The sequence below is a fragment of the Pteropus alecto genome, unplaced genomic scaffold, assembly GCF_000325575.1.
Source record: "Pteropus alecto unplaced genomic scaffold, ASM32557v1 scaffold25, whole genome shotgun sequence".
Lineage (NCBI taxonomy): Eukaryota > Metazoa > Chordata > Mammalia > Chiroptera > Pteropodidae > Pteropus > Pteropus alecto.
The window spans coordinates 30,730,031-30,756,304 of NW_006441955.1; the positions used below are offsets into that span (position 1 = coordinate 30,730,031).

Sequence of the window (26,274 nt, forward strand, 5' to 3'; positions counted from 1 at the left end):
CTCCTCTCCTGGATGATACACAAAATTCCTATTATTCCGATCCTTTAATTAAAATTTTAAAAATTTGGTTTCAATATCTCTGAGGCCATTTTCTGACATTCACATAAACAATGTGAAATCAGGGCTGGAGAGGAAGGTCGGGAGAGAAATTGAGATAAGGCCTGAAACTACAGAGGGCTGGCTATGCTCTCAAGAGGTGAAAGTATAGAGCAGGGAAGGCCAACAGTCTCTTACCCTTGTTTTCATAAGAAAAACTATCGGATTCATTATTTCTGCCACATTAAATATCTATGTGAGTTTCAAATTTGACTTAAATAGGCCTCAGATTATATAAAATTGCAATATACAATACAGGTTTATCCATTTTCCAAGAAGTAAAACTCAGTTCTCCATATGTACTAAATCCATTCTCATACAGGGCTAGAGTATCTGGACATAAAACAATACAAAATACAACTACTGTAATAAAATCTAGAGAAACATAATAAAATATTATGCAAACATTCACTTAAGTTCTCCTAAATAAACAAAATTATGATCCATCATCATCAGTATCTAGAGGAGTCTTAAATTCTTTTTTTAAATAATATTCAATATTTGTTACTTTTTCTTAGTATTTTATTTTATTAGTTGCAAGTATACAATACATTGGTTAGACATTTATATAGTTATGAAAGTATCCCCCCCACCCATTACTCTATCACCCTAGAGGAGTCTTAAATTCTTAAAATGACAAGAGATAGGGTTCTCACTGGGGCCCTCTAGTGGCAAAATCCAAACATGAAGCTAAATTTAAAAACTTTAAGTCAAAAATAGCATACCCTAGGCCTTAGTTTTAAGAAAAGCTGACTGAAATCCAGATATTTAACAATATAAATAGTGGAATAGTTTTATTTGTTCTGCAGAATAATTAATCATTTTGAAAAAGTTCAACTGCAAATTTCCTTGAATGTCAATTCTCCTTTATAAAAACTGAGTTTTCAAGTAACTTTTAGAGAATCGAGTAATGATTAAATCTCTATAAATGACAACTTCTAGTTAAAAAGTGAAAAGAGTATAATAGTTGTCTTTGTTTTCCCTGTTTTAAGGAAAGAATATTGCTCAACAATTTCTCATTAGTAGCTTTCTCTAGTTCTAAATACCTGCAGAGCAAAAGCTTCTCTATCCCAGAATGTAAAAACCTTCCCAGGACATTTTTTTTTTTAAATCTATTTGGAAACAACACCAACACCTCAGATAACATAAAATCAAAAGCAGGAGATATAAAATAAAAAAAATACATTATGATTTTGGCATTCTTTCTATGATGGTAAACAAATGAGTTAAGTAGGCACTAAATTGTATAATTTGATTTTAATCTGATAGCTAATTTGCATAGCAATTTTTCATTAAACAGGTGCCCCTCCTTCTCCTTCCATAACTAGAGAAGGTTTTCAGATCAAATCTCTATAATTTTTTCTATTAATAAGATACAATTGATAAATAAAGTGAGAAACTAAAAATAGTCATTTCACAAATATTAATTCTTAAGTCTCTATCTTATCTTCAGTCCCAAGTATATGTTTTTCGAAGATTTGATAAAACAAAATAATAGTCAACTATCTTCTACCAAAGTAATCCCTGCAGACATTAAATTATTATTATTTTTTACTGGAATAGTACAGAAAGGTTTATATAAAATGAGCAAATAAAAGCCTCACTCTCACCATCTCAAGCTTTGTGCATCACTGCCTTAAACCATGTTAGAGTTTCTAGTGACTTAGTCCAGGAAAAAAAAAATTAAGGGTTTTAAGAATGTGTTAAAGGTGAAATAGGCTCTCTGCCTTTTCTTTAGTTTAGACTAGAGAAATATTGATAAGCAGTACTGCTAAGAGGGAAAAATACCAATAAATCACAGAGCTGCAAGGAACCTTAATTATGATATAGCCTGACTTCCATTTTAAACATGGATACCACAGAGGTTAAATGCCCAAGGTCACAGAAGGTCAATAACAGGGCTGGGATTAAAATCTAAACCTCTGTTTCTTAGGCCAGTGATTCCCCTCAATCCCCAAAAAACATGTTATCAATATCAATTCAATCAAGGAGTAAGAGGGACATTAAAAAGGTTTGTCTTATATAAGCATGATATTTGACTCTGTTTTTCTCAAGTACTTAATTGTAAATGTAAAGCATAAGAGAATAATATTGGTATCATTTATTACTTAGTATTGGCCTTAGAAAATGCACTGTACCATTTCCTTTTATCATTTCAAAAGTTAGAAAACCCTCACATTATACAAAATGAAGATATAAAAAGTCAGGGTGTTATTTGGGCAACCACTGCAGATATTACTGTTATGTGATTTAGAGGCATCCTTGAAAAACACACGCTTTTTGTTTGCTTCATGATCTGTTCTCATGTCCCTTATTTATGCACTTTGGAGTTTCTGAGATTCAACTTCAGGGCACAAGTCTGAGTACATGGCTGACCGGGGTTACCCTGAGTTCAGTTCCGGGTGATAAACTAGCAAAAGCAAAGCTTGCCATTAACATTTCTTTTGACAAACAGATGACAAATATTGTACATTGAATTAAATAATTCCTGAGAGATGTATACGAATGCCGCCACTGTTAGAAGTCATAACGGATGGGTATAGAAAGCTCTATAACTTAATGTTGCTTCTTTTGATGCAAAAATAATCCTGCGATGGGAGGGTGGAGTCAGAGGGAACACAATGAATTGCTCAGGAAAACAGCTTTTTTTAAATGTATATCTTAACATTATTATAATTTTACTTCTAATTTTCTTCTATTTACAATCACCACCTTCACAGAGTTGTAATCAATGTTAAAATCCTAAAATAATCTTAAAATGTTAAATCCTAAAACAGTATGGCATAACAGCTAAGAGAATGGCCTCTGACAAATATGATTCCATAGGTTTTCCTAGGTAGTCACCAACTACCTAGAAACTGTGTCTCAGTTTCCCTAATCTGTAAAATAGGAATAATAATATTCCCAACTTCATATGATTGTTGTAAGGATTAAGTTAGAGTTACAGACCCTAGAATAGTACCTGGTATTTTGTAAACACTCAGTAAATGTTAGCTATAATAAATATTATGAATTTAATATGCAGAGATATACTTTTAACTTATGTTTTAATCATTTTATTTAAGTGATTTTAATTATTCAGTAATTTTAGCTTTCTGATTTCTTGGGTTTCATGTTAACTACAACATAAGGTATTCTTTTTTCTCAACTAATTGATGCCAAATGGTTAAAAAAAAAAAGACACAGAATTAGAATATTTGGGCCCACAAGAGAGTGACATGCTATATTTTTCTTCAGAATGCTTCTTAATGAAACAAATACTTAGAAAAATTAAAATATTATTTAAAGTATTTTACATTTTCTGGCTTAAAAGTCCATTGCTTAGTTTAAATATTGTGTATAATGGATCAACCAAAATCTTTAGGGCTCACAGAAATCTGCCTTTGGCCTGAGAGAGGGCCTGGGGAGGATGAGGTCTAACAGACCACAGAATGTGACCTGGCAACTTGAGAGATTAGCTACGTTCTAAAATTTATGAGAGAAAACTCCAGACTGGTATGCTTATGTCCCACTTGTATTATTCTAACACCAGCAAGTTTCAAGACTCATGCCATGGTGTGAATTGCATTAATTAGAAAGAGCAAAGCAAAAATTCAAACCTACGGAAGGTCCTGGCTTTCCCCTCATCCCTGGTGGTCCTGGTAAACCAGTAGTTCCCTAAAAGAAAAGAATAGTAGAAGGAAGAGAAATGCTATTATACCACAAAAGGCAGATATGCCTCTACTATCATGTGCTACAAAATGACATTTCAGTCAACAATATAATGTGTATACCGAAGTGGTCCCATAAGATTATAAAGGAGCTGAAAAATTCTTATCCCTTAGTGACATCGAAGTCATCCTAACATCGTATTTAGGAAGCAATACATTACTCATGTTTGTGGTGATACTGGTGTAAATAAACCTATTGTGCTCCAGTTATGTAAAAGTATAGCACATGCATTATGAATAGTACATTAAACCTGACAGTGATAATAAATGACTATGAGCTGGTTTATACATTTACTATATACTTTTTATCATTATTTTAGAGTATACTCTTTCTACTTATAGAAAATAGATTTTCTATAAAACAGTGTGTATGTTACAACAGCAGCCTCATACATGTGTTTATCACTTCTCTTGATTGCATTATTTCTCTTGTGCTTGATTTAATCTTGAGTTGTTCTATAAATTTCATGCATCCTAAGTGTACAGTGTTTATAAAGTATACAATAGTGTACAGTAATGTCCTAGGCCTTCACATATACTCACCACTCACTCACTTACCACGGCAACTTCCAGTCCTGCAAGCTTCATTCACGGTAAGTGCCCTATACAGGTACACCATTTTGTATTTTATACTGTATTTTTACTGTACCCTTTCTATGTTTAGATATGTTTAGATAAACGAATACTGACCATTGTGTTACAACTGCCTAAAGTATTCGGTACAGTAACATGTTGTACACATTTGTAGCCTGGTAGCCATGGGCTATGCTATTGTAGTTTGTGTAAGTTCATTCTATGAAGTTTGCATAATGACAAAATCACCTAACAGAAATTTCTCAGAATACATTTCTGTCATTAAGTAGCACATGACTGTATTTACAAGCCGTAAAAAAGAATTCATGAAAATATTCTAAAAATATTGAAAAAACTGTTTCAAACGAGACATATAAAACCATACTAATACCATATCCTAACAAAATACAAGGTTAAAAATAATGAGTACCCTCTTTTTTTTTTTTAAAGAATTTATACTTTTTCACTGGCTTTTTTTGTACTTTATATAAAATGAATGGTAAAAAAGTTACCTTGTCTCCAGGATACCCTAGCTCTCCTGGTTCTCCTGCAATGCCTTGTTCACCCTACAGAGCACAATTTCATACAAAGACATTTAAGCATTGCAAACATGGCAAAATAATAAGAAACCAAATGTTAGTTATAAAAGAATAATTTTTCTATGTTTCCTACTTCTGTGAAAAGTTATATAATTGATAGTACAGATTAGATCCCATATATAAAAATAAAATACTTTGTGAGTTGTGTTGGCTCAAAAAATAAATATGATAAAAATTATCTCTATGATAATATAAATATTTAAATCACCTTATCACCTTTGATTCCAGGTAGGCCCTTATTCCCTGAAAGACCCTAAAAAATAAAAGTGATATTTTGTGATATCATAGAGAAATTAAAGATAACTATCGATTATGCAAATAGAACCATACCATTGGGCCAGGAATTCCAGAAGGTCCAGTTGGTCCCATTGGGCCAACACTGCCCTGAAAAGCAATAAGAAAGGCATCATTAAATATCCACTACAATTAGAAAGAGAATATAGTAAAAATTAATTAATTAATTAACTCCAAACAGTTCATCTCACTAAGTGCCCATATTTGCCTTATTCTTCAACCATCTCTCTTTCTTGCCACATTTGGAAACCATACCCATCTTTTAAACTATTTAGTGAAGTCCATCCTATTTCCTGAAGCCTTCTCAGACTGGTCTAGTCCATAAGGATCCTCCCCTGCCTTGAGCTCCTAGAATACTTATGATCCATGACATTCATCTTGAAATATTTTCCCAACTAGATAAATGTTTTTCCAACTAGACAGTTCCGTGTTCCCAGGAAATATTCAATAAATATTTAATTTGATTGCCTTAGATTTTTATTTCATCCATTTATTCTGCAAATATTTATTGGGCAGTTATTATGGGCCAAGCATTCCAATAATTTTATTTCATGATTTGAAATTTGCAGAATCAGAAAATTTATCAAAATTTCAGGGATAAACTGAGTAGTGAACAAAAAAGTCTACTTTGCTCTCACTCTTTCATTATTTAACATTTGTAGAGCATACTGTGAAAAAGACACAGTCATCAATGTCAAGGTTCTTGGTTTAATGCTTCGGTGCAAGATTCTTCAAAAATATAACTACCACTTTCATCTCCTGAAAGCAAGATACTTAGAAAAACCCCTTCAATATGGCATCATAGAAGACAAAGGACAAGAGCAACATCAAGAGTGTTTAAAGTAAAATTCAAAAAAATGGTGAATATCTCTTGATGACTTGGGGATCTAAACCATCGTGATATAATTTTAGTATCACTGATGCCTTCATTTTTCTTCTTTCTCTTGCTACCTCTCTGTGTCTGGCTATCATATATCATTCTCCATCCTTAAAGACCAAATTGGCTAAAACTTCTCTTTTACAATTTCCAAATATTAAGGAACTTTTAGAGGTGTATTTGTGACAATGTATCCCAGGCCCTTACTACCAGGCTTTTGCCAACACTTCCCATCTCATCTGTCCTCCAAATCAAACATTCTAACACCAATGGACTGTTTTCTATTCTCTAAACATGTTCTCCCCTATAGGCTCCGAGCCTTTGAAGATATGTTTATGTCTACTGAAATGCCCTTCTACTACATGACTAAGTATACAGCATTCTGCTTTTTTTTCTGTCTTCCTAGAATGTACATTTTGTTTTACTCTTTTTTTTTTAATCTTCCAGACCCAACATAATAACGAGCACATAATAGTTTTGAAATAAAGTATGGAATGAATTCTGGAGGAAGTAATCAATTTTAAAAATAAAATTTGAAATAGTGATTTCTAGAACTCTATCTTTCAACATAATGAGGCATTTCTAATAGTCTATTTTTACATAATACAAATTTCAGAATGGAAAATATGACATCTTTACTTTTGGATGAGTCCTAAAGTCTGTGAAATATAACTAAGATAAATTAGTTCCAACATGCTTAATCCTGAAATATATGGAACTGTGAGAAACAAAGAGTAATACTTTCCAAATTAAACAGATATGTAATATTAATACATCATTGACAAATTGTGTCAATAGGAAAAAAATTATTCTTAGAATTACAGTGGCTATTTTATTCAAAGTTCACAGATTTAAAACTTATGATAGTATCAAAAAATCAATAAACATCTCAGTTTAGAAATTATGCAGCAATAACTCATGTAAGTATGGAAAGATATATTAACAAATATTTCTTCATTGTCTTGTTAATTTTTCTATATGCAGTATAATATTCTTTTCAGTAAATATATTACTGTGCATAGTCTGGCATCTTCAAATGAATGTACTTTGTATGCATAATATCCTAAGTAATTTTTTAGTGACTCTAAAAAATTACAAAATAGTAAGTTTTGGAAGATATTAAAAGACACATATAAAGGACTTAGTAAATTATAGAACTAAAAAAATAAAATGGTACACATATAGATATTTACACAAAAAAAAATTTTGTGGCATGGCATATGTTATGTGGAAAAATCTTACTCCCCCAAAAACAATAGCCTTCTGAAAGTATCCATGATAGGTTAAGAGCAATTTTCAGTTCCACAAAGATAACATGAAGTTCCTTCAGCACTCCCTACCTATCACAATTCTCTTCCATAAGAAGGAGTAGACGGAAGAAATAATTTCATTCATAGGAGCTTAGTTGAGGGTGTCTGGAATACGGCGACAGGGTCAGAAGAGCCTTCCACACAGTGATAAATAATAGAGAACTTTTGAGTCAAAGTGAGTGAAAAAAATAAATAGAGATCCAGGGATAGGTTCTTTATATAAAAACAGCAGACACTTGCCAATTAGAGTTCATATGAGTGAGCGCATTGTGGAAAAGGCTGAGTTCCAACATTGGGCTTTTCAACCATGCCCACTCACACTTGCAGACAATAATCACTGTCGCTAATCAAAAAAGCAAATAAAAATAACAATCAATTGCACAGAAAAAATAACTTAGCAAAGTCGATGTCATCTGTTTTCTGAAACTATACTTGCTTGAAGGGAACACTCGAGAGATAAATCAGAGGCTGCAGTTCTGGGCAAGTAGATAAACCATTTACTACGAAATATAAAGATTTTACAACTTTCCCAATTTTCTTCTAATCCTCACTTCCTTCCATTCTGCTCCCATCCCTCCATACTTCACAGGCTACAATCTTGCTACTCATTCACTTCCCAAACATTTCATTTCTCCCCTCTTCTGTGCATTAGAACACAGCTTTTTCTGCCAAAGAGCCCTCTGCCCTTTTCCACTTTACCTAACTCATACACAAGCTTCAGGATGCAGCTAAAAAGACTTATGTAAAGCTTACTCTGAATCTCTGAGATAACACAAACTGCTCCTTTCTCAGTGGATTTATTTTAGTCCATAACAGCAATAATCACATTGTATGATATTATTTATTATTTGTTCTATGTCATTAGATTATAATGCTGCCAAAAATAGGAATCTTAATTTGTTCACATTTTTTCCATCTAGTTCAGCATTTGATAAAGTAAGTAAAGTAAAGTAAAGCTCATCTTGTCTGATTTAAAATTTTAATAAACGAAAAATACCTGCTCTATCTACAAATAAGATATTCATGTGAAAGTACTTTGCAAAGTGTAAAGTACCATCGAAATCCGTGTAGAAGAGAGGAGGATTACAAAGATGATTGTTAGTGTCATTAACCATTTTCATTTGTATAGAACCTCTCCCATTTACCAAAGGGTGAGTGAAAAAAGAGAAAGAACAGAAAACCCAGGTATTTTCACTGAGCACTATTGTATGGCAAGCACTTTGCTCAGTCCTGGAACTGAAAAATGAATGAGTTAACTATTAGGCAGAAAAGTAAAGGTAGAGTGTTTCAGGTAGACAAAGAAATACACAGGCCATCTTGTAGGGAGGCTGCATGGCATCTGAGAATGAACACCTTTGCTAGCACACAGACTAGGTTTCAAGATGCAGATAAGAACAAAAACAATCTAGACATCTTAGGCCATGCTAAGAATTTTAGTCTTAACCTTACATCTAACAAATATAAATATACGAGAACATTTTAAAAGAATGATGATATTTGATACTCACTCTAAGACCAGGAAATCCAGGAGGACCAATGCTACCTATAAGTCCCTAAGTAAAAGAAATGTGCACAATTTGTTAAACATGATTCCAAACTACTAAAGCACAGTTCCTAAACAAACATTTCTTGGGAAAAAAATATCAAATTTGAACTTCTTCTACAGCTAACTTCTGAAACTTCCCTACTCTTGTGCATCCTCCTAAGAAGTACAAAATCTGGAGGCAGTTTATGTTCTTCATAAATGCCCCTGACTCCATGCTTTTGGATGCTAGGACTACCACCCAACCTTAGGATATAGATTTCTCTATGTATCTAATAAAGAAAGTAAATCTCATTCATAGTCAGAATTATAGACATAACTAGCCCACATATCATATGAAAAGAAGGTGGTCAGCATAGAGGGTTAGAAGAACATCTTCAAATGATGTAAAACACTATCAATTCTTTTGAAGTAAATTATTTAAATTCTCTAAAATTCAGTTTTCTCATTATAAAATAGGAATAACATTTGTTTTCATTGTAAAACTTGCAATGAAAATTCTCATATATATGAAAGGTTTTGAAAATTCTCATAAAGCACTATACAAATGTAAGAAATTACCAACATCGTTAAATTATTTATAAGATTTTAAATTATCAACAGTAATTTTTCCAGTTGGTTTGTGATGAGTCTTTATGATGGTCTTTTGAATTCAGTAGTACAGTTTTTATGATGTGTTACATTATTTACATGGTACAAGGTACAAGACAGCCCCCTTCTTCTTGCATTTCAATTTTTTTTTTTTAGTGTAGGCATAGTATAAAATATAGAGAATTATAAACTAATAAACTGAAAAGTTTTTATTTATTTTCACATATTAAAGACTCAATATGCTCTTCAAGAAGCATGGTATTTTAAATAAAAAGCAGATTTCAAAAAGAAAAGTTTTAAATATTGTAGGAGTTCAACCCTAAGAAATTTTATGTATATTTAACTGAAAAAAAAAAAGTAAATAAGATGGTTTCACACTAGGTATGTAAGTATAGTCATGTGTGTGAAATCACCTAATGATGCATATATCAGATTATATCCTTGTCATCCCCACATGACTGTTTATAAATGGTATTAAAGAAAAAATGTAAATAATGCTCACTTTATTATGCTTGAAATGGGAAGCTCCTCCGAATCATGGGCAAGAAAATGATGGTAAACATTCTACTTAAAACATTATTATAATGAATAAAACTTTGGCTAAATTCACTAAATAAGCTAATACAGTTATAATTTATAAAAAGAAATCAAAAAGAAACTATTTTCAAACACTTTATTTTAAGCATAAATGCTAATAATTTAGTATGTCTAACTATAAAATCTATTCCTAATTTAGGTTACAAAAAGTTTGTGGTTGATTCTAATTCACCTTAAAATCTTATAAAAAAGAATGTGTGCGTGGCATAAATTGGGGATATCTACTAGACACTTTTTGAGGGCAAAAAGTGAAGAAATTACCTAATGTCAAAAAAGAGCAATCCATCATTTTATAATATAATTAGACAAATTTTATTATATTGACTCCCTAATCTGAACATAGATATCTGAACAATCCCAAAGGAGATTTCCCTATAAAATACTCAAAAGGTTAATCAATGACACATTTAAGCCCAAAAGAGCAATCACCAAATGCATAATTTTTATATGAGGGTTCTTAGTACTTCCCTGTACTTGAAAGGCTTCTTCCCCCATCCCCAAATGTACAAGTCAGTACTGTGATCATATATTTCTAATATTTTACTGAAGCAGTCATTTTTAACATGGTCAAAATAATTAATTTTAATGATTGTCTCTCAAGATAGAGTTTATTTATTATACATTTTTGGTTTATTTCCCATGTTGTAAAATTACAAATTGGAATGTGCACAGTGGTATTGAAACTGTCTGGTCAATAGTGCTTATGCATAAATGTGGTAATGAGGATGACAATTACAGTTGCTATGGAGTCTGAGTGATGTTAGATTGCAAGGTTGGACCATCACAATTTACTCACAGGACTGCCATCAAGACCAGCAGGGCCTCTCTCTCCAAAGTCACCTGGAAATCCCTGACCCAGAGAAAGAGAAAGAAATGTTGTTAAAGCCAGAATAGACAAAGAATTAATTTTTGCTGTGTTTTCTTATAAGAAATTTAGTAATAGGAAATATTCATTTTCTATTCGCTAAATGGTAGTGTAACAAAAATGTGTATTTGTTTTGCATAACATTTCATTGATTTTGTTAGGTGTAATATTTCTATATTTTATAAAATGATTTTACATGCCACATAATATATACAGAAAATTAAGCTGGAGAAAATAGAAATTTGTTCATTATTATATAAAGAACCAATGAATGAGAGGAAACATAACCAAGATTTTTGACTGACCAATCCATTAGTTATGTCTGCTATTTCATGCTGTTCCCATACCCACATCATAGAGAATGAAATGGCCAATATTACCAAGCATGTGTTGGCACACTTACATGCGCTAAAGGCTTTACACATCATTAGATATACACTACTTCATCTTCACAACCGGTTGAATTAATGAGTACTAATATTTTCACTTCAGGAAATTAAAGCCCAGAGAGGTTAAGTCACTTGGACCCAGTAGTGATGGGTGGGCCTGAGATCTGAATGGAAGTAGTCTGATTGCAGAGTCAATGTTCTCTTTCTACTATGCTATACTGACTACTTTAACTTCTCAATACAAGATACAACATAATGTGAAAAATCATTTAAGTGCAATTTTACTGGGGAAAGGCAAAATATTGCAAACATAAAATATGATGCTACTGAAAATTAAACTTCCCTAATGTCTATTGAGAATTCTACATTGTAAAACTATGAAGAACAGTAAAGTAACACTTTCTCATTATAAATTCTACTGTAAAATAACACAGTTACTCAATTAATCTTTATGTACTAATGTTTTTCTTTAAAAATTTACCACTGGATTTAAAAGGCTACTTTATATAATGATTTAAAAGACATTATTATCAACACAAATAATTTTCATTTTTAAAAACTTACGATTAACAAAAATAAAACTATATTATTAGATTATTATAATATATTTAGGCAAGCTGGTACAAAATATTATATTTTTAACATTGCCAAAAACCACTGGTTCACTAGAACAAACATGAATGGGCTAAGTTTAAAAGATGATTTAACAATGGAAAGTATATGATGTGTCTAAGATACAGTTAACTCATACTAGAAGCAGTTTCTCTTATTCTGTAATCATAGGATAATGCAAAAACCATCTGGGTAGTCAAACATATTGAAGCCATACTCCTTTCAAAGTCAGTTGAAGTTCAGGCAGGCAGTTTGCTTTCATTGTCCTTGGAAGACAAATTCTGTTGTCAACAAGCTCACAAATTTGTAATACATCTTTCTATTGAGTATGACCTAATATGGGTATTTGAAAGTATTTAGATGCACAGGTAGTGGAAAAAGTAGAGGAAAACTACTGTAATAAATCTGAAACATAATAAATGATGGAATTTTAGATAGATCATAAGTAGATTTTCCAGAATCCTCAGTGAAATAATAAAGAATGAGGGACATACTGCATAATTCCATTAATGTGCAATGTCCAAAATAGGCAAATTCATAGAGATAGAAAGTAGATTAGTGGTTGTCTAGGGTTGGGGTGGGGAGAGTTGGGGACTGACTGCTAATGGATGGGTACAGGGTTTTTTATATGAGATGATTGAAATGTTCTAAGATTAGATGGTGTAATGGCTGCACAACTCAGTGAATATAGTAATAACCACTGAATTGTACACTTTAAAAAGGTGAATTGTATCTCAGTAAAGTTTTTCTTAAAAATGAAGAAACAATCAGTCTGAATAAGGAGCTGGATTGCTAAAAACATCCTTGGGGACTCAGTCAGGATAGCCAGAGGATGTGCTATCTGGGACTGATTAGTCCCCATCCTCACCCAGTGGGAGTGAGGAGCTGCTCTGCAGTTCAGCTTCCACATAACTCATGATTTCTCCCCACTAGGAGAGGCAGAAGAAAAAGGGGAAAGAAATGTAATTAGTTCTCCACTTATCACAAAATTTGTACTTTCTACAACCAGCATAAAAACAATGAAATACTTATTAATTCCATCTTCTTGTTCTTCTGGTTCAAACATATGCATAATACTTATTAGTCGTCCAATTTTATTTTGCCCCTGAAACAATTTAGTTGAACTGAGTAATACCTATTTTTAAAGGTTTTATGTATTCTCTTCTCATTTTACTACCCACTAAACATTCCATTTAATTTTTAATTCTCTATTCCAGACGGATATAATTTATTTTTATCCTTCTTACATGTTGACCATTGTGTCATCAATTTTTGAAATAATTTCTACTAAATCTAGACATTTTCTTGTTTTACTGCCACAAAAAGCATCATTATATTTGGCTATACTGGACATATATTTTCTTTTGAAAAACATCAAGCCAGTGTTTTATATTGTTGAATATGTTTTTGCTTATTCACTGTTTATTCAGTTGTTATTTCAATTCTGGTAACTGCATGCATGATTTTTTTTAATGTAGGGGTGGTTCTGTATTCCTTTAATAATGACCTTAATGTTTATAGCCATATCTCTTCATTATCAAAAAATGATCTTCAAGGTTGTGAAATATGTAATGAGAATGATAAAATACTGCTCCTGAACTTAGAATACAAAAAACAATTTCTATGATTTCTTTCTCCACTTGAAAGAATTTGTTACAAAATGCAATACTAAATTTTCTCTGATATTTACCTAATTGAAAATTATAACCATTAATTTAAATAGAATTGTGCTCTTCTAGAAATACCCTCACAATGCCAAAGGATGTAATGACCATTTTTCACGATTATCATCTACAGGAAAACTTGAGTTTTTGCCTTTCTTGAAAGTAATAATCATCTTCAAATAGGTGTTCCAGAGTTGTATTATTGCTTCTGTATTGTGCATAATCATCTTCATTCATTTTCATTGTTTTGACTAGTGATCAAATTTTATTTTAAAAGAATATGACATTTTAGGGGTTTCATTTGATCACTTCAAGTTATAAATAATTTTCTTGCTCACTTACACTGTTAGATCAGTACAAAGGGCAGACTCTGAGGTGACCCCTAATGATTCTTACCTCCTGGTGTTCATGCCTTTGTAAGCTACCCTCCCTTTGAGTGTAGGTGAGACTATGACTTGCTTATCCTAATACAATATAGCAAAGGTAATGGGATGTTACTAAAGTAATTATGTTACACTGTATAAGACTTTGTCTTAGCAGCCTGGATCTAGTGATTTCCCTTGTGAGCTTGACAAAATAAGCACCCACATGGTAGAAAACTGAGGGTGACCTCTAGGAAATGCAGATAGTCAATAAGACCTGAAGATGGCCTATAGCCAAGACCCAGTGAAAAGCCAGAGCCCTCAGTTCTACAACCTTTCTATAACCTCAAGGAAATGAATCCTTCTCACAACCTGAATGAGCTTGGAAGTGAATGCCTTCCCAGTCAAGCCTCCAGATGATGATGCAGCCAGCTGACACTCTGATTGCAGGCTTACGACCCTTAGCAGAAGAACCAGTTAAGGAGTACCTGGACTGCAGATCCATGAAAACTGTGAGATAATAAATGGGTGTTGTTTTAAGCTGCTACGTTTGTGGTATTTGTTATGTAGAAAGAGACAGAATACTAATAAAATTGGTAGTTAAATCTTTAGAGAAAGTAGAAAGTCCTACTTGCAAATTTTACTATGTGGTAATGCTCGATATAAGACTACTCATAGTGTTTCTAGATTTTAAAAATTTAAGTAAATCATCCCTTTGAATATTTTTACTGATTATTTTCTATTGCACATTATAATTAATATCAATATTAATTAAATTAAAATTTTTATATTCACTTTATAAAATTTAATCTAAATGTTTATAATTAAAAACATCATTCTAGTATTTTATATCAATCTAGTTGGCAATATAAAGAATCTCTGTCATGTTTTATGAATTTTGTGTCTATAGCTATGAAATGCAATTTTAAGTGTAATAAATTGCAAAAAGTATAATGCAAATAATGCAAAAATGTTTCTTAGTCTTTGGTTGCAACTGTTACACATATTACACTAATTCTACTACCGTTCAAACCATAAATCAGAACACAAAGAGAAGCAAGAAAATAAAAGCTTTGTATTATCAGGCAATAGTACTTCATTATGCAAGAGACTACTGCATTCATATTATAAGGAAAATTAGATAAGTTAATTAAGTCATCTTTCCTTTTACCTAAGTGCTTCTATTGCCTGCCAAATCCTCATCACAATCTTGAGCAGTTTCTTTCTCTAATGATGGCAGTGGACTATTTACAATTCTTCATGGTATTCAGACATGAGGTTATAGGCAAGAGATGTGGAGAGCAATTTCTATGAGGACTGAATATTATTCAACTATGAGATAGCCAGCCTCAAAGATAAATCCTCATAATTCTCACTTCCTGGTATTAATGCCCTTGTGTAGTTTCCATTTTGAATGATGGCTGGCCTATATGACAAAAAAAACATAGAAGTAACAGTATGTGACTTCTAAGGCTAGGTCACAAAAGGTACTACACCTTCCACCTTGCTCTCATGGACCATTTACTCTGGTGGAAGCCAACAGCCATGTCATGAAGAGAGTCAAGTTGTCACGTGGAGAATTCCCCATGGGGAGGAAGTGAGGCCTCCCACTAACTAGAGCTTAACTGGCCAAACAGTAAATGAGCCACCTTAAAAGCAAATCCTCCAGTCCCAGTCAAGTCTTCAGATGACTATAGTCCTGCCCCAAATCTTGACTATACTTCATGGGAAACCCTAACCTACCCAAATAAGCCACTCCCAACTTCTCCATCCACAGAACTATGAATATTTATTATTGTTTTAATCCACTAACTTAGAGTATTTTGTTACACAGCAATAGATAACATGCATAGTAACAAGAGTGGATATCTAGGATTACAGGTCATACTATGCCAATGCTAAGTGCTGTATCCTGAGTGACAGGGTTTTTTAAAAAATATATATATTTATTTTATTTGTTTGTGACATACAGGGCTTTCAAAACTACAGTGCCCAGATCAAGTTTCTCTTTTGCCTGGGCCTAATGATGGTACTGTTATCAGACATGACAGTTATCAAACACTAAGAACAAAAGAAGTATTCTAGACTTGGTATGCCTGAATAGATACATGGTGTTAATATTTTAGACCACACATAGATACTATACTTGGTAGTATAGCTAAATATCTTGAAACAGTGGGAAATTTATTGCTTAGGGATTCTAGTAAAAGGATTATTTCCTAATTCTACATAGAAATTAGAAAAATAATGCATATAAAATAATTAGAGAAATATTTGGGCCATAATAACCATAAAATACTAGTAACTACATTTCTAGAATTAAAAAAAAAATAAAGCTATGAAATTTTTTTCTGTTAAAGACTATAGTTAACTATGAGCATATTTTGGTCTTTCTAAAGAATAAAGATTTAGAAACGACATACTTAACCTAAACTAGACATAAATAAAAATTATCATAAAAGACATATACACTAAATAAGCATTACCAATAACAACAGAAATTCAACTTTTTCCAAGACTAAGCACTGAAAAGAGACAATCACACTAACTTGTCTAAGATTAGAAATTCTAAAATAAAACCTAGAAGTCTACACATTCTAAACATGACTATATATCACCAAGAAATCCTGATATTTTAAAATCCTTCAAAAGTGAAACAGGATTACTATAGGAAAAGGCTAGAGTGTGAAGTACTCTCTGATGATCCAGTCTCTTCCCTCTTCCTTATCCCACAGGAGAGACAAGTGGATCCACGCTTCAAGGGGAACCATGTCTTGATAGCTGGGCCTAATTTTAAACTTAGGAATTTAAGGAGTTTTAGCCTACTTCTCGGGGACTAAGCATCAAGTCAGGCTTACAGTTAACGGAGCTATGATTTGGGCTTCAGTTCTCAGATTCAAGTCCCTGCCTTTTTCTTAAAGACTGGTTACAACATTGTATTCCAATTCTGGGAACTGGAATCTCCCTTATTCTTGTATCGAAGAACCAGTTTTGGTATACGACATCATGTTCTATCCCTCAGTTATAAGGACCCCACCTTATTCCTGCCATTTTTCCCAACCAGAGTATACAGTTTCTGAACCCAAGCCAAATTTCACTGCCATATTTGCACTCACAGTCTCACATTCTTGATTTTGATAACCTACAAGATTCTCTAGGTTTTCCCTTAAATTATCTGCCATGAAAATAATTGCCTGGCTGAATTTTTGCCTGTTGGTGTCATATCTCTATGAAAACTAGCTCCATCTAGAGTTTCCCCACATTATCAGCTGTAGTTCATTAGACATCCCGCTGCTCAGTACCTGTCCCAACCTTGAAAGTAGGTTTAATTCAAAGTCCTGGGCCCTTCCATACATCTGTCAAACTATACTTAGCCAGATATATTACCACAGACTACACCCAGTAAAGTGAATCCAGATAGTACGTTTTTCTTAAAAGAGGCAGAATCACTTAAAAATCAATGACAATTTTCTGTAATGTTGTAGCAACACTAGTAGTTTCTTCATGATTGAATTAATTGCAACCTTTTTCCTAGGACAAAGAAAACACTGTCTCCAAATTTTCCATAAAAATGTACGTATCTGAAACACTCCTGTGTAATATGTTTTTAAGAGGGTCTTGAGCTAAGGATAGAAACTAATAACAGATGTCTAACAGAAGGATTTTATATTCTGAAATTCTAACACTGGAGTTAGAAGCTAAAATACAGTTTACTTTAAATAGACTTCTTGTAACAAAAAGACGTATAAGAAAAGAAGAGGAGACACTCCTTTCTACAGTCAGAAAAGTAAACATCTCTGAAGTCTGGGTATTACAATGCCTTGAGGATGTTATTTTGTCCACCATTCTAAGACTGTGATATTTTGATTTTTACGGTAAGAAAACTGAGTTCACTTTTTATCTATGTCAAACTTTAAATGTAACATGATTTTTTAAATAATCTATTCTTATTGGTTCTGAAAAACTCCTTAGACAACTCACGTTTTGACAAATTTTCTAGGTGTTGACAGTAAATCCCAATCTTCAATTTCATGTTTATCTTCAATTCTGGCAAGTCAGTTCTGGCATAAGTTTATATGGCTCTATGGAGCCATATAAATATGTATAGCCAACTTATTATAGGAGACTAATGATTAAATCAATCTGGGAGCCCTTGTAAAATACTTTTTATAGCCACTGTAGAATTTCCTGACTGTGGCACTACAGAATGAAGTTTGGAAACTTTGCATTAAAAAGGTAGCTACTTGGAATTATATAATAGCTATAAAATCTGAAAGTTAATAATATATACAAATCCTCTCTCCCTGCCTCCCTTATTTATTAAAAATAGCATTCTTCTTTTCTATTATAAATCAGTGGATGGTTTTATGCTCTTAAAGAATCTGACTCACATCAGCTAAGTTCCAAGAAGCTTTTTAAATAAAGACAGTAAAACATGTAAAATAGAACAGTTCTAAAATAGAATAGTTCTATAGTGTTAAAAAGTCCTTACCAATAAAGACTGTCTATTACTGTGTTTTTATCTGAGATTGCTGGCAAAAGAACTTGAGACGAACTCTAATATCCACAGAGAGCAAAAATAATGAATTAATAGGGCTTTCCCACCTCCAAAGGCTGATTTTATTGAAGACATCTAGAGCCCCACATCTGACCTCTAATAGTAACTGACATTAAGGATTTTGATCCAATTACAACATGTAGGGAGTGGAGGAGGAAAAAAGAAGAGGTAAAAAGGATATCTTAATATCTAAAATCATGAATACACAAATATTGACTAATAGGTAAGTGATTACATTATCTTTAAAAATAATTGTAGTGATTAATAAGTACCTTATACTAAGATACTGAAATAAAAAATTAAAAAAAGGAAGAAAAAATTTCTCAAATGCACACAACCTAAGAAAACTTCCTAGTTTTCTAGGAAGTAAGATTTTAAGTGAAATAACTTTTAACACAAACATTAAATTAAAAAATACCAGTATGAGGATAAATAATAAGTAATTCTTGAATAACCAAAATAATATGTTGTTTTTAAATGGGTCCATTTTCAAAAGCATTCGTATCATATTTACACTGTCCAGGGAAAGATATCTCTTACTTATAAACCTATAATTTTATTTTAGAAAATACAAACATCACTAAGGAAGTTGGCTCACAACAACTTAATTCTATGCTTCGTGTTTACTCAGGGAAGTAAGTGACCATTTGGTCAGCTATATTAGCATATAATTTATAGCAACATCTTAAAACCTAAGCTTAGCAATGTTACTAACTCACTGAACAATTATAGAAAGGAATTTTACCACTCCTCTATGTTTCTGTGCTATATGTATATGTGATATGATGTCAATGCACATACATTTTAATATTTTTGTAAACTATTTATATCAAACACAGAGCTTTAGTACTCAGGTTAGAAACCAACTCAGTTGTTCAAAGAAGCTCATCCTGATTAATATTCAGAGAGACTTGAACTTGGATTTTGAAGTTTTCTATGCCTATTACCGTCACTATTTTGACTGTGAGAGTGTTTCACATCACACATAATACAGAAAGTGAAGTAATTTATTTTACTATTTCCTGGCCTCAAATTCAGAGACTAAAAATTTAAGTGTAAAATATTACATTAAACTTACAGAGTTATCTAAAAATGTCACTGTTCTACAAATTACATCTTACAATAATTATTTAAAACTGAATCATATTATTCTATGTTAATAAAACTGTGTACTTTTATCTACCTAAATTTTGTGAAAACAAGCTCATTTAAAACACAGGGAGACTGTTAATTAAAGGGGAGTGATAATTGTAATAAAGTACATCTTATAATAATATTCATACTGATAATAAATTAAATAACATGGGATCCATATAGCAGTACCCTAAAGAAGCATCAACCCACACTTCTAAATAGCTCTGAAATCAGCAGAAAATTGGAAGTAACAATCTTTGACATACGTATAGTCAAAAGTTTTGTAGATATGAGTACTTTCAGATTTCAGCATTTCTAGATTTTTGTCATATTCTTTCAGATAAACAGTTTTCTGTCATCTTTATGGTGGCCCCTATATTTGAATATTTATTTCACATATAACAAAGATAGCATACATAATTCAATACATTACCAAGAGAAAATGACCATATTTGTATTCCACACACCTAATATTTTCCACATCGAAGAGAGTAGAAATATTCTCACAAGATATTTTCCTTTTATTGTTATTTAAACAGTAATAGGTGACCATTCTCATGAAATTTTAATCCCTTAAACTAAAATATAAGTGTCCCATGATACATAATATCCCATGCTAATACATTTGTCCTTACTTAATGTCAAAGCTATCTGAAGATGATTTTACTTAAACAGAACACAGGGGAGCATTTATACATAGAATAATCTGGAAGAGTCTTTGAGGACAGCCTTGGCATGATTTGCCTTGTGGCTGTAACTGGATCTTACTCAAAGTACAGCAATTTCCTCATAAACATGGCCAAATCATTTTGTGGTAAAAAACAAGAAAAAGTACAAGTAGTATACATGACATATTACAGCACCAGACAAATTTTCTATTATAAACACTATTTAGAAAAAATAGAATACATGTGTTTTACAAATATATTTTTTAAGGATCTAATTCTATTACAAAGGCATATATTTTTAAAGCAATAAAACTTTATAAATTGTGTAACATAAAGAAGTATGCAATCAAACAAAAAACCCAATAATCATTTCATTCACAATTTCTCCAGTTTTCTTTAATTCCCCTTTTGAATTAAAAAGCATTTGTTGGATAATTGTATAGTTCCCTACGGAGTAAGAAACCAGAGCTATCTATAAATTTCTATGGACAATTTTATAGTTCATTATGAAGTAGGAAACTAGATATTACTCATACATTTTCAAGATAAAGTTAATATTTACATAAGACCAGCCATATTAATAAATAAATTAGGTAGCTACTAAAATGATATATCACAAGGGCTTCAAGAAAACATTTCCTCACCAATGCCTATAATTCCAGCATTGCAGATTACTTACCTTGTCTTAAATTATGTTTAAAATACAATTACTAATGGGTAGGTAACACTTTAAGTATTGGAAGTAATTTATATAGTGACATATAAACTTAATTAGTTCTTTTACTGACAACATACTTTGATAAAAAGAGGATAGACAGAGTGGAGAAGATAAGAATAAAGAATATAAACTTCATGTACTGTCCATTTTGAGACAGCCCACATCCACATATTTACATTAGATATTTGGCACATAAAAAATAGAGAGGTATTTTGGTTGGGGTATATGTATGAAGGCTAAAATGTAAAGAAATAACGTACTAACATTTTGAAGTGTAATAAAGCGTAATTAAATGAGATGGCATACAAAATATTTAGCAGGGTGCTTTAGAATAAGAAAAGGTGATGATGGTATTGGTGATAATAACAATTTCTGTTGCTGTAATTGCTATAACATTAGCTTTAAAGTTGAATGTAAATGTAAGGAAACAAAATGTTCAGTTTACTTTTTAACTCTTGACAGTTTGGTAAGTTTAATCTTAATATGTTAAAATCTTTAAAGTAAAATTTTAAAATAATTTTATCACATTTTGTCCAAATATCATGAAAAAATAAGTCATGTTCTTCTAAGCAGTGTGAGTAGAAGACAGATAACAGAAATATCTAAGGGGTACGGATCCTGGATTTATATTCAAAGGTCCTGGATTCAGTTCTTGATTTTACCACTTTTAACTATGTAATTCTGAGCAAGTCTTTTAACATCACTGAGCTGCATTCTCCTCACCTATGTATTGGTGACATTACTACCTATTCTAATCTACCTTCAAAAAATATTGCAAAGCTCAAAGTATAAATGCTTTAAAAGGATATGAATATTCTGGTGAGATTTGCAGTCCTTTAGCATTATCATCAAAATTTTTATTTCTATACAATTTTAGAAAAGATGTTATGAAGAGCAATTTTCTTCCTCATAGACTAGAGAACACAGTGGAGCACAGAATATCTTATCCTAATAAATATCTTTCAGTAGTAGTAAAAATGACGCAAGTGAAAAGCAGGTGGCTAATTAGCTATACTAATGCAGCCAGGATGACCTGAGGATGCTTCCCTGAACCACAGTTTTCTCATTTGTTAAACAATGGGGTATTGAGTGGTGTTAAAATTTCCACCCATCTCTAAAATTATTATATTATCTGGAAAAATTCATTTTTGTTGATCTTTATTTAAATCTGAAAATACAAGAAGCCATAGTGAACTTGTATCTCAGCTAACATCTGAAGCAAGTATTTAAAAAACCTCAAAAAAACATGAGGTTGAATAATGCTATCAGTAGTGTTTTAAATTGTTCATGTATTTTCTGTGACATTTTAGCCACTTGTCATCAGGATAAAGGTCTCTTACCCTGGTATATTAAATGTGTTAGAAGTGTCAAATTTTGAGTTTTTTTAATCTAAATTTTCCTTTGCATTCTCAGGTATTATTTGATAGACTGTTCAAGTGGCAAAAATTAAACTCTGTTGAATGAGATGGATTTTAGACAAGAACAACAGCTACATTCATATTTTAATAGGTGAGAAATATGCACATAATTAGATTATATTGCTCTAAATCAAGACTCAGGAAACAAGAATCTAACTACCTGTCTTCCCTTAAGACCCTTCTTTCCACGAATCCCAGGAACACCCTAGAATGTAGGAAAGTCAAAAGTAAGTATTTGTTGAATAAATGAGATCTTTTTTTCTCAAACACCAATTAACGAAGTATGCCAAAGAGAAATGAATTATTCTTTAAATTGATGTGACAGTCAGAAAAACTTCAATATATTAACTGAAGTGGACCCTTGTCTTCTTCATAACAGAATCTTGATTTTATCCAGGAATTCACCCCATCTGTATTTCCAAATGGGATCCTGACATTCCTCTGGTAATAGTTATTTGTCCAGAGGTAGGCACACAACCAAAGCACAAACAGGAAGGTCTTATTTTTCCATACCCAAGGGACAATTACTCCCCTCCTGTGTCTCCCTGCTTCTCTGGCTGGATATAAACAAAGGCACATTTAGCACCTGCACTGGCAATCTTGCAATCACATGGGAAACCAGCCTTAGGATAAAGCCGACATTAGGCAAAGTAAATCAGAGAGAAGGATGATGCTACTGCTGTGCTCAAGATCATATTTTGCCTAAATCCTACTTAACCTATGGATTTCTGGTCATGTAAGAAGCAGTAGGGCGTAGTACTTAAGCACTCAGGCTTTGGAGCTAGAATATATATGTCAGAATCCTGGCTCTGCTCTTATTACTTATATATTGTCTCAGACAAGCCTTTCTTTGTGTGCTTCATTTTCTTCATCTATAGTGTGAATAATATCTCACTGGGTTTTGTCAGTATTAAAGGAGTTCACATATGAAGTATTTGTATAGTGCCTTGTATTTTATATATATATATAAAATACACACATATATATATATATATATAAAATGATTCAGTAAATACTTTGCTATTATCATTATCATAGTTATTAAAAATTTCCTCATTTTTAAGCCAGTTTGAGTTGGACTTTTCTGTTATTTGTATTCTAAAGCATCCTAACTGACATCACTTTGAGACTTATAATCACTTAAAAGACTTAGAAACTAAGAAATCTGTCAGAACCATGTAGCTTGGAATTTACATATAGATAAGTCAGATGATATCATTGGTTAAAGTAATTTATTCACTTTCAACTCAACAGTATTTGATATCTATCTAATGTCTCTATAAAAAAAAAAGAGTTCAAAGGTGAGCAAGAAGACTCATTTCCTTAGGACTTTATGCATCTTTACAGAATATAACTAACTTTTTTTTTCCAGATGGGTTGGGCTGAAGACATTTTTAGTAAGTGAAACAAATAATTTGTATGTTCACCAAGGAAAAAAATCTTCACCTCATTTCACTAAAAAAGACTGAACATTTTATTATCATTACAAAACATCTAAACGCTAAATATTTCTTCTCTGGAAGGGCATTTGCAAGTAATTATTTTTTAAAATGTGATTTAATTCACTCACTTGAAAAACTATGTATTTGAAAAATTCATCTAGCAAAGAATAATCTGATTTACTTTCATTTGCAAAAATCAGTTTCCAGAAATAAAAATTTTGGCCTGAAGAGCATTTCTATAATAATAGAGTTAAATGCTAAATTCTGAATATGATTCTGTTTTCAAACCTTATGATAGTCTATTAATATTGTTTAATTCTACTGTTTTCAATTAAAATTTACAATGTAAATGAAGATATGCAAAATCACTGAACTGCATAGCACCTCAAACTAGATATGATGAAGTAAGAATGCCGGACCTCTGTACATGTTTTAATTTTTTAAGTATAACAAACCATTTTTCAAAGATTCTATCTTTATTCATAAGTACATACATTTATGAACAGCTATCTTCCATTATTAAATTAAACAAAAAAGAAATCTTCTGAGGCTAAAAATTTACTGCACATTGTATTGTAAAATACAAGACCTGTCAAGAGTTTATATTATATTAAAGATTAATAAATTACAAAATAAAATTTTAATAATTAGATATTTTAATATTTCTCTTGTGTTTTTTAATTGAGTTTAAAATAGCTAACCATAAGCATATATATTTGCATCACTTCATTTCTTTAAAATAAAATTTGGTAAAATTCAAGAGAGTCTAATTATATATTTCTAGTAGATGTTTTTTCTTAAAGCTGGCTTGCTTCACTCAGTAATATTAGTTACCTGATACCTGACTTTATGACCCCTGTTTATGACATTATCATAAATTTATCACTTTAGAAATAATATTGAAAAAAAATGAACTTACTCTCTCTCCTTCAGGTCCCAGTTGCCCTACTTCTCCAGGAGAGCCAATGAAACCCTTAAAGTAAACAAATCATTGTACATTATTTCATTTGAGTATTCATCCTGTAAGTAATTCCAAGTAGAGACAGTTAAAATTTTTCACAGTAATATGAAATTATACAACTTAACAGTATGAATAACTTCTTCTCATCTTATTCTCTTCCAAAAGTTACAGATTAATCTTTTCATTAAAAAAAAAAGTAGAAAACCTAACTTAAGACACGATGACTAATAAAAATCAACAAGACCAAATCCTCTTCTTCATTGAATTTTATAGTGGGCAGAAAACATATGTATATATTTAACTAAAATGTAAGGCAGAACGGAGGTATGAAAAGATTTAAGAAGTATGGAAGCATGAAAAGACTATAAGAAGTACAGAGGAGAAAGAGATTTATTCTAATGTGGCAGGAGGTAAAGGCAATCGGAGATGGTTCCAAAGGAAACTAGAACTTGAGATAGGTGTACAGAGGTGGCAAAATATTAATAAACAGGATTGAGAAAGAACACTACAAGAGCAATTACAATAGGCAGAAGTATAACAGAGAGAACTTGGGGAGTGTATGTAAATGGTAAGTGATAACACTATGTGTAAGATGCTTTGGATGAGAGCAAAGACTCATTGTGCCCTCGTGAAGATTCCAAATGGTCTGAGAAACAAGGAGTACACATAAATAACAATGCAAGGTATTTTATCCTAACATACTTTAGTTATATCTTACATATGGCAAATAATAACCTGTTTCATCAATTTAATAGATAAACTGTACAGTAGTTTAGAAAGCAGATGTAAGAGAGTCTTAAATTTCAGGTTAAGAATTTTAGATTATATATTTTAGACAACTGGAAGCTACTGACTTTGGAGGAGTGTGGTATCTCCCTGATGTCAATTTGTTTTTCTAAAATATTAATCTGTTGACAGGATACAAACTACATGACAGGAAACAGTGAATATAAGAAAACCTGTTTACAAGGCTCTTTCAATGGTCCAAATTTGAAGAAATATTAGTCTAGATCACTGATTCACAAAACATTATTTTAGTGCCCACTGTGTGCCAGGAACAGTGATTATAAAGATGAATATGAAAATCAGTGTCCTCAAGAAGTTCATAGGTTATTAGGAAATAGGGTCATATAAATAAATAATTATAATATATGATAATTGTGACATGATTATGTCATATGCAATGTGATAAATACAATATGCAATGGGAACTTCGAAGGCAGAATAACCAAATTTATCTAGAGAAAAGATTTAGAAAAGCTTTTCAAAGGAAGCAACATTTGAACTGAGTCT

The 26,274-nt window shown here is 31.8% G+C and overlaps 1 protein-coding gene across 2 annotated transcripts in view; it reads right to left on the reverse strand.

The window, feature by feature from the left end:
* Positions 1–26,274, reverse strand: part of COL24A1 (collagen type XXIV alpha 1 chain) — a 287,223-nt gene that overhangs the window by 195,732 nt on the left and 65,217 nt on the right. For both annotated transcript variants that reach the window (XM_025052104.1, XM_025052103.1), the window contains exons 11-18: positions 24,940–24,993; positions 22,739–22,783; positions 10,987–11,040; positions 8,968–9,012; positions 5,309–5,362; positions 5,187–5,231; positions 4,892–4,945; positions 3,700–3,753 (exon numbers count right to left, since the gene is read on the reverse strand). In XM_025052104.1, coding sequence (XP_024907872.1) covers positions 3,700–3,753; positions 4,892–4,945; positions 5,187–5,231; positions 5,309–5,347 — 192 coding nt within the window. In that variant the 5' untranslated portion in view covers positions 5,348–5,362; positions 8,968–9,012; positions 10,987–11,040; positions 22,739–22,783; positions 24,940–24,993. The remainder of the gene's footprint in view (positions 1–3,699; positions 3,754–4,891; positions 4,946–5,186; positions 5,232–5,308; positions 5,363–8,967; positions 9,013–10,986; positions 11,041–22,738; positions 22,784–24,939; positions 24,994–26,274) is intronic.